Here is an 8,102-nt window from a genome sequence, read left to right on the forward strand (position 1 = left end):
CATGAAGATTAGCAATCTAAAAATTTCTTGGACTGTCTCTAGCTACAGATACCTGTTTAGATTTGAAGCAAATCCAAGCAACCCGCCTCTGACATGACCAATCACGGGCAAAGGGTAGCTTATAATATTATAATGTTAGCACATAATATTATAAGGCTCCGAACAGTTCTGTCGTTTAATGTCGGGAGCATATCCCCTTTTTTAAAAGGAAAACAAAACAGATAGAATACAAAAAGAAAGTGAAAGAAAATGACTGAATCTCATGGATAGCAGTGTGCTTCGGCGACGATCCGTGTTTGTGATTATGACAGGATATAATTTTTTGGTAATTAGTACATTTTTGGGCGATCTATGGTATCTTTTGTTTTAAAGTGTTGGCAACACTAATTATGGTTTGAATTTTATTTTCATCCACCTTGATATCCATAATTTTTAATATACAGTTTAATTTCTCTATGAAATTGAAACAAAATAAACCCTATAATATTTTTCTAGGAAAACTAGAAATAGATTGGTTATAAGCGTGTTTTTTTTATTAGTTTTCTTAATTTTTTAATCTCTTGTTGAAAGGTATCCTGGGCACTCTCTACTGAGCTAAAACATACAATTCATTGCATCAAATGTCTACCCATTGCCAAATATTCTCCAATAACACTGTTTCTGATTTGTGTAGAATCTGGACATACGAGTATCAAATGTTAAAATTTTGTACGAATATACTACCTAATGTATAATGTACTAATAATAACAGCTCTGGCCGGTAGGTGGAACTGTCCACTTGATCGATCTTTCCGTTGCCAAACATCACCTCTTCACTTTTTCCTTGTCTTAATGAATTGGTCTTTTGAAAATTTATTTTCATACCTGTTTTCACACCCCAAACCCTCAAACCTTCTAAAGTTCATTCATTTTGTTAAAATTTTGATCTAAGATTTCCAGATCATCATCAAAATCAAAGCCAGGAGAGTTTCATTTCCCAATTGATCTTGCCTTGTTCCTTAGGACAATGTCTGTCATAAAGATCCAAGTAAAGAGGGATAGATCGCAACCCTTATAACATTCTGATTTAATAAAAAAACATACAACTTACCTTATTTCCAACCTTGACGGCAGCAATGTTATACTTGTACATCGTAATAAATGCTTTTTATCTTGTATAAAATACAAGGATATGACCTTTGATAAACAGCTTCTATTAGCTAAATAAAACACTTGTTCATTATGAACAGTTCATAATCTTTAAAACGGGGTAATAAAAGGGTTTGATACTCCAGGCACTTCAGATGATTAATAAATGAGAGAAAATTTGACCCATGTATCTCTTCTTCCTTAGCTACAAAATTTTTATCATAAGACTGTATCTACAGCATCTCTAAGACTAAAAAGTATCATCATACTAAGTAATTTGCTTTCTACAGAATAGAAGCTAGTCCTTTTATAATGACAAAATTCACTTTGATCACCTTTCTCATAGAGGGCACGAATTAAAATGTTCTTAAAATCGATAGGTACTTCTTCCCTTTTGAAAATCATACTCATAATATTTAGAAATTTATTACCAACTCCGCAACCACCATATTTAAGAAGAAGTTTACCGCACTACTGGCACATGGACCATATTATTTTCTTCACCATATTAGTACTGTAACTAGTCTGAATTTACTTTGTGGAATTCTGATTCTGCTATCCTGATTTGACTGGTAAAACTTGATACTACCCAACCGTCCAGAGTTGAAGCAGCTAATTTTAATAAGATGTCGGGTCAAGGCTCTAATTCATCAATTTGACATTTTTGTTTTCGGAGAGACAGGCACCCGTTATCTAACTAAGAAGAAGCTTTCCAACCGTTAGCAATTAAAATTGACGGGAGAAATATTTTCAAAATTTAAATCCAGAGGCGCCATTTGGGGGGGTCAGGGGTGGGCAAATACCCATGGGGGCCCAAGGTTTTCCAGGGGGGCCAAGCTTCCACCACAAAGGGCCCTTTTCCGGCCATAATTATCCATTATGTCCAACATAATACATTCTGTTCAAATGATTTTAACTAACTGCACGCCTATTAGCCAAAGAGCGTAATTACCTGACGACCCTTGGGGTAATTACGCAATTTGCTATTAATCATTGTAAACTTTGAAAGTAGGTTAGATTCATAATAAAAGTCTCAAGTTCTGTCAAATGCCCCATGCCCACCCCAAGATTTGGCCCAAATGGCGCCTCTGTTTAAATCTTATATTTAGTTTATCCCTTTGAAACTGGGAACGGGTATTTATTCATCCTACCCAGGGTTAGAACCACCACTGACTTAACATATAGTATTGTGAGATGCAGCAATATTCTAGTTCTGATATTTACATTGACTTACAATTTTGGTTTACTCAAGGCAAACCATCTGCAGTCTCCTTCCAGCAATGTGTATTCTTCCTTCTCTTTTTTATCACAAGACCGTTGCCTTTATATGAATTAAATAAAATAAAAAAGTTTTTTTTAACTGAAAGTATGGAGCGACATTAAAACTTAAAACGAACAGAAACTACTTCGTATATGAAAGGGCTGCTTCCTCATCAACGCCACACTCTTTACGCTAAAGTTTGACTCTTTCTCTAATCTCTTCTTTTTAAAACAGCAAAAAACTTTAGCGTAAAGAGCGGGGCGTTGATGAGGAAGCAAATATGGGTAATAATTTCTGTTCGTTTTAAGTTTTAATGCTTCTCCTTACTTCCAGCTGAAAAAACTTTTTCATATTTATTTAAGAATTAACGACGCTTCTTGACTGCTATGGTCCCTGCGTCGGCCCTGCAGTGCATTCCTGCAGCGTGATTCGATCTCTGGGTCTTTTCATATTTATTTTTTCATTGTTCTTTTTTTAAATAATGCTAGTGAATCCTGCGCTCCCTTCATGGAAATTTTATTCCCCCATGATAAATTCCTAGATGGAAAGTTCCCCCAGCATATCCCCCTCTTCTCAACCCCTCCCCCAACCAAAAAATCCTCCTGAAAACGCCTGTACACTTCCCAATAACCATTACTATATGTAAGCACTGGTCAAAGTTTGTAACTTGTGGCCCTTCCCACGGGGTATTCGGTGGAGTAAGTCGTCCCCAAAGACATAGTTATAAGGTTTTTCGACTATGCTGAATAAATTGGCTATCTCAGAATTTTGATCTGTTGACGTTGGGAAAATAATTAGCATGGGAAGGGGCCTAGGTGCCCTCCCATTTTTTTGGTCACTTAAAAAGAGCACTAGAACTTTTCATTTCCATTAGAATGAGCCCTCTCGCAACATTCTAGGACAACTGGTTCGATACAATCAGCCCTGGAAAAAAAAAACCAATTTGTTACTGTTTAGGTAATATTCATTAAAACTGCCATAACCTTTCTGCTTTTTGTTGCTTTTTTTTCATCTCGTCTACTTATTTAATTCGTAAGATTGATTTTGAAATGGAAAAGGACTACAGTAAAATAGTTTTTGGGAGAAGTAGATATTTCAGTTTAAGAATCTTATAATTCAGGTGATACTAAGATAATTTGTTGAAAAATACTTTTGAACGAAACTAAATACTTTATTTTTTTTCTTAGAAAATATTGCCTTTTAAATTTTAAAAATAAATTATTATATGAATGCAACCAGAGCAATAAAGAACAGCTAATGCTGTTCTTTGTTTTTAAAAATACATAATATTTTTAAATACATATTTTTTTAAATACGATTTTTAAATACATAATATTATGTATTTACAAATTAAACAGAAAATGCAGATACTTGTTTTTGAATGTTATGCATGGGACAAAAATAATATAAAACAAAACAGGTAAACCTAAGCCGAATATCTTTGTAACATCACACACAGATACATATTTTTATCAGTTTATCAAAACATTGTCAAATAGAATAGAACAAGCAAAACTACAGTCCAAACTTGCTTAACTCCCTTAATGTAAAGGAAAGCATGGTTGTGGTATTATTTCCTCCTGACATATTTATATTTAATAAGCCACTTAAGTTGATGTTTGATAAATTCCCTTGTTGATGTAAACTGATACTTCAAAAGTCCAATAACATCTGCTTGTAATTGACTGAAAGGCATACTCCACTCCCTAGTTTTCAAAATCGTCTTAATGGCCTCCTAAAACAAATAAATCATTTTTCTAGATAGATAACAAATCTCGCAGAGAGCGATAAAGACTAAACTTCAGAAAAACTACTCTCCTTCAATTGGAAATTGAATAAGATCTGATCGAAATGAACATAAGTAAAAAGCAAAAGACCCCTTCACGCGCTGAAGCTGAGAAAAACGAGTCGGAAAACCACCATATATCATATTGCAGACTATTGAAATTATTAGCCTTCAGCTTTCCTAGCAGAGGAATGGCATGGTAGTAAGAAGAGGTGATAATACTGCAAAGAGGAGATAGGACCGAATGAAAAGTTTACCGTCATACTCAATGTTTGACAACCTTAATTCGTGGGATTTTAGATCCCAAGGAGAAAAACTATCGAAAATAATACTATACAATGATTCCACATTCTTCTATTGACAAATCATAATGAACGGGATGGTATAGAAATTACCAAAAGAACTAATTCTAAATCTTGAAATTCTACCAACTTGGTGACAAAAAACTTTACTAAGGCAAATTAAGATACCACTATGGCCAAAACCAATTATTTCAGAAATAAATAAGACTAAAAAATCAATAGTTAAATTTTAAAACATTGTATATTTTGGAACCCTATATTCAGCTTACTTGCCCCAAGGCACAGTTCGTCTCAATTCTAGCAACATAATACATACACATCTAATATTTTTTTTTCACCACTAATCGATTTAACAGCTCCAAAAAAGTGGTCATTGCCACAGTTGTTAGTTCTAGTAGAAGAAAGTCTTTGGTGTAGTTCTGAAAGTCCCGCAGGGAAGGCTACCAGGGGATATTCTTCTCAGGATTCTTGAAAACATCCTGTTTCAACTCATTATTTAATTCGAAAGACAGATCATTTTGTTTTTAAAAATTATGCAATTTCCCTTAATTGAAAATAAGAGCTTCAATGAAAATTTCTTAAGCATCCATCGAAACTTAATGTTTGAATACATTTATGGAGTCGGCTCATAATTATAGAAAGCAAGTACGCACATGCACATAACATTCACAAATAGACTTAAAGATTTTGAGGATTGAATTTTGTAACTTCTGGATTGGGACAATTTTTATTTTTTATATATGAAATTCTATCTATCTTTCCCAATTCTGCCGGCCTGACATATATTAGGGAAGTTCTTATGGTATTGCCATTTTCCTACTCATAAAAAAGAACATTGAAACTACTCTTTTCAATATAATTCTCTCAGCAGTCTCACAAAATTCCAGTGTTTGTACAAGTCTGGGCGTGATAATTAGAAGGGCGACATATTCTATACTGTTCGAAATTAATTTATATAAGTGTCGTGGGTAAACTCAGAACGAGGAATCAAATGGTATACTCAAAATTAACCTTACCCTTTCGAAGACAATAAAGAGATTGGCAACATTTTTGACAGTACAGGATTATCTTATGGAACTATAACATGGGGAACCCTCTCAAGTTTCATCCAAATCCCTCCACTCTAAGCGTTTCCCAAGATTTCCGATTTCCATGATTTCCGTTTCCCCCAAAACCCCTATATCTCCCCGGATCCAATCCGAACTGAAAATGGAGCATCTGAGACATGAAATCTTTCTATATATTCAAGCACAATTAAGATTCGATTACGCATTCGTAATATAAACATACCTAAATTTTCACGTTTTCCCCTCCCTCCAGCCCCTCCAAAATGGTCGAATCGGGGAAACGACTTATCACGTCAATTTGTGCAGGTCCCTGACACACTAGCTAATTTTCATCGTCCTAATTACCACGTCCAAAAGCACCGAATTCGTCAAAGCACTGGAAATCTCTTTCCCCCAACTCCAAGTGCCATAAAAAATTGAATTCACTCAGAATACTTTTGACAAAAGAGGATTATCTTATCAACAGTAAAAAGAAAACATACACCATAAAACTGGATAATTTTGAATTCACTTGTAATGTTTGAATTTAATTTATACACATGAAAAGAACATAAAAATTGTGTTTAGAATATGTCCCCGTTGTCTCCATTACGTGAAACTTCAGAGCGATCATAGCCAACCAACTGTTTCCTGTTTTTGTCTCTCGTGAAAAGTTACAAAAGTGGTATAAGTCGTCATTTTGTTTATCGCAGCCGAGTCCGTACTGGTCCTGATTGTTTCTTCTTTATTGATTATATTTTTACATTATTGATAAATCCTTTTGGTTGTAAGTGCCAACCAAAAATGTGTTGAACTACCCCTTATCTCCTCCATTACGGCTTTGATAATTTTCAGTACAACATATTACTTAAAAAATTAAGCTTTCAAGTGCAAGCGTTATGGCATTACTTTTTGCGGATGACATAGCATTAGTAGCGGAAAGTAAAGAACATTTACAACAACTGCTAGATCTAGCATCTTCTTATTTTAGGAATAAGAAACTAGTGTTAAACATAAAGAAGTCGGTGGTAATGGTTTTTAGGAAAAGTGGAGAACAGATAGATTCGCGGTGTCAGTTTAGTATGAAGGTAGGACACTAGACTACGTAGATGAATTTCAGTACTTAGGTTGTAGGCTTTCCTTAGATGGAAAATGGAAGAAACATCTCAAGATAGTAGAAAGTAAGGGAAATAGACTACTAGGATTGTTAAGTAAAAGTAGTATCAAGGAAATTAGGGATGTAGGACGGCTAAAGTATGTTTTTAATGCTAGGGTTAGATCGGCTCTGCATTACGGGGCAGAGCTTTGGGGGTTTAATAAGGGGTTAAATTTAGAGAGAATGCAGTTGAGGTTTTTTAAGCGTATGTTAAGCCTTGATAATAAGTTTAATGGATTAGTACTAAGAGTGGATATAGGAATAGAGTGTATGAGACAGAATAGGTTAATTAGTATGGTTAAATATTGGGAAAGGGTATCATCAATAGAGGATAATAGGCTAGTTAAACAAGAGCTTTTAATGATGCTTCAAGATAGGAGGAAGGATTCGTGGCCAGATCAGGTGAAGAATATATTAGACCGTGCAGGGCTAGGTAATTGCTGGAATGAGGGAAAGGGGATAGGAGAGATGGCAGAGACTGTATCTAGGTTAGTTGCTAGTAGGCTAGAATCTCAGGAAGTTAAGGTGTGGCAAACTGAGAAGGCCACCTCGCCGTCCCTTGGGATATATGCGGAATTCAAGGAGAACTGGGGAGAAGAAATTTATCTAAAAATGGGATTGGCTCCGGATGATTTGAAATGGTTAATTTATGTAAGGGGAAATTTTATGCCTCTTGGAGAACGTAGGAGATATTTAGGGAGAAACAGATTGAGGGATGGTCCTTACAGTTGCCCTATGTGTGGAGAGATGGATGAGTCTTTGCAACTTTTCTTAGGGGATTGTAGGGAGTTGAGGGATTTGCGCTTGGAAATATTTGTTAAGGAGGTTGGTGGGAGAGATTGAATTTCGGAAATTTTGAGAAGTAGGTGTTACTTAACTATAAATAATATCGGAAAGTTCGTCCGGGTAGGAACGAAGTATCGTGATGTTTTCTTAAATAATTAGTTTAATGTCTTTTCAGTCTATGTTTCTTGATGTATTTTTTTCACTTGTTTTGTGTATGTTACCATGACCCAATTGGGCTTTTCGTGTAAATAAATCTATCTATCTAACTATGCGAATTTTTCTTCAAAAAAGAGTTATGTATGTTTCCTGTGAAAATTCAGCACAAAGAATAAAACGGTGCAGTCACCGTTGTCCCATTCTTTACTGAAGGTAAATAAGTCATAAACGTCAGTTTTGAGTAGGATCAGCTCAAAAGATACAAGCGAGGCCTTATCCCGGTGCACTAGGACCAAATTGAGGTACTAGCCCCTCAAGAAGTTTTGCGGTAGATGCTTTCTTAAAACTTTCTTCTTCAGACGTTTCTAAAGAAGTTTATTCAGAATATTTATTTCTCAAGATGTTCCTTAGAACATTTCTTGGGATACCCTTTAGGTACAGGCACTACTACGACAACCATTGGACAAACGCTGGAGCCAAT

General features: G+C 35.2%; 3 protein-coding genes across 4 annotated transcripts in view; 1 reads left to right on the forward strand and 2 right to left on the reverse strand.

Moving 5' to 3' along the window:
- Positions 1 to 1,132, reverse strand: part of LOC136029657 (importin subunit alpha-4-like) — a 24,089-nt gene extending 22,957 nt beyond the window's left edge. Inside the window, exon 1 of the mRNA XM_065708159.1 lies at positions 1,091 to 1,132. Coding sequence (XP_065564231.1) covers positions 1,091 to 1,132 — 42 coding nt within the window. The remainder of the gene's footprint in view (positions 1 to 1,090) is intronic.
- Positions 1 to 8,102, reverse strand: part of LOC136029127 (cystathionine beta-synthase-like) — a 193,653-nt gene that overhangs the window by 182,200 nt on the left and 3,351 nt on the right. The gene's annotated exons all lie outside the window — the stretch shown is intronic.
- Positions 1 to 8,102, forward strand: part of LOC136029129 (uncharacterized) — a 337,007-nt gene that overhangs the window by 2,886 nt on the left and 326,019 nt on the right. The gene's annotated exons all lie outside the window — the stretch shown is intronic.

Source organism: Artemia franciscana, chromosome 7 (genome assembly GCF_032884065.1).
Source record: "Artemia franciscana chromosome 7, ASM3288406v1, whole genome shotgun sequence".
Lineage (NCBI taxonomy): Eukaryota > Metazoa > Arthropoda > Branchiopoda > Anostraca > Artemiidae > Artemia > Artemia franciscana.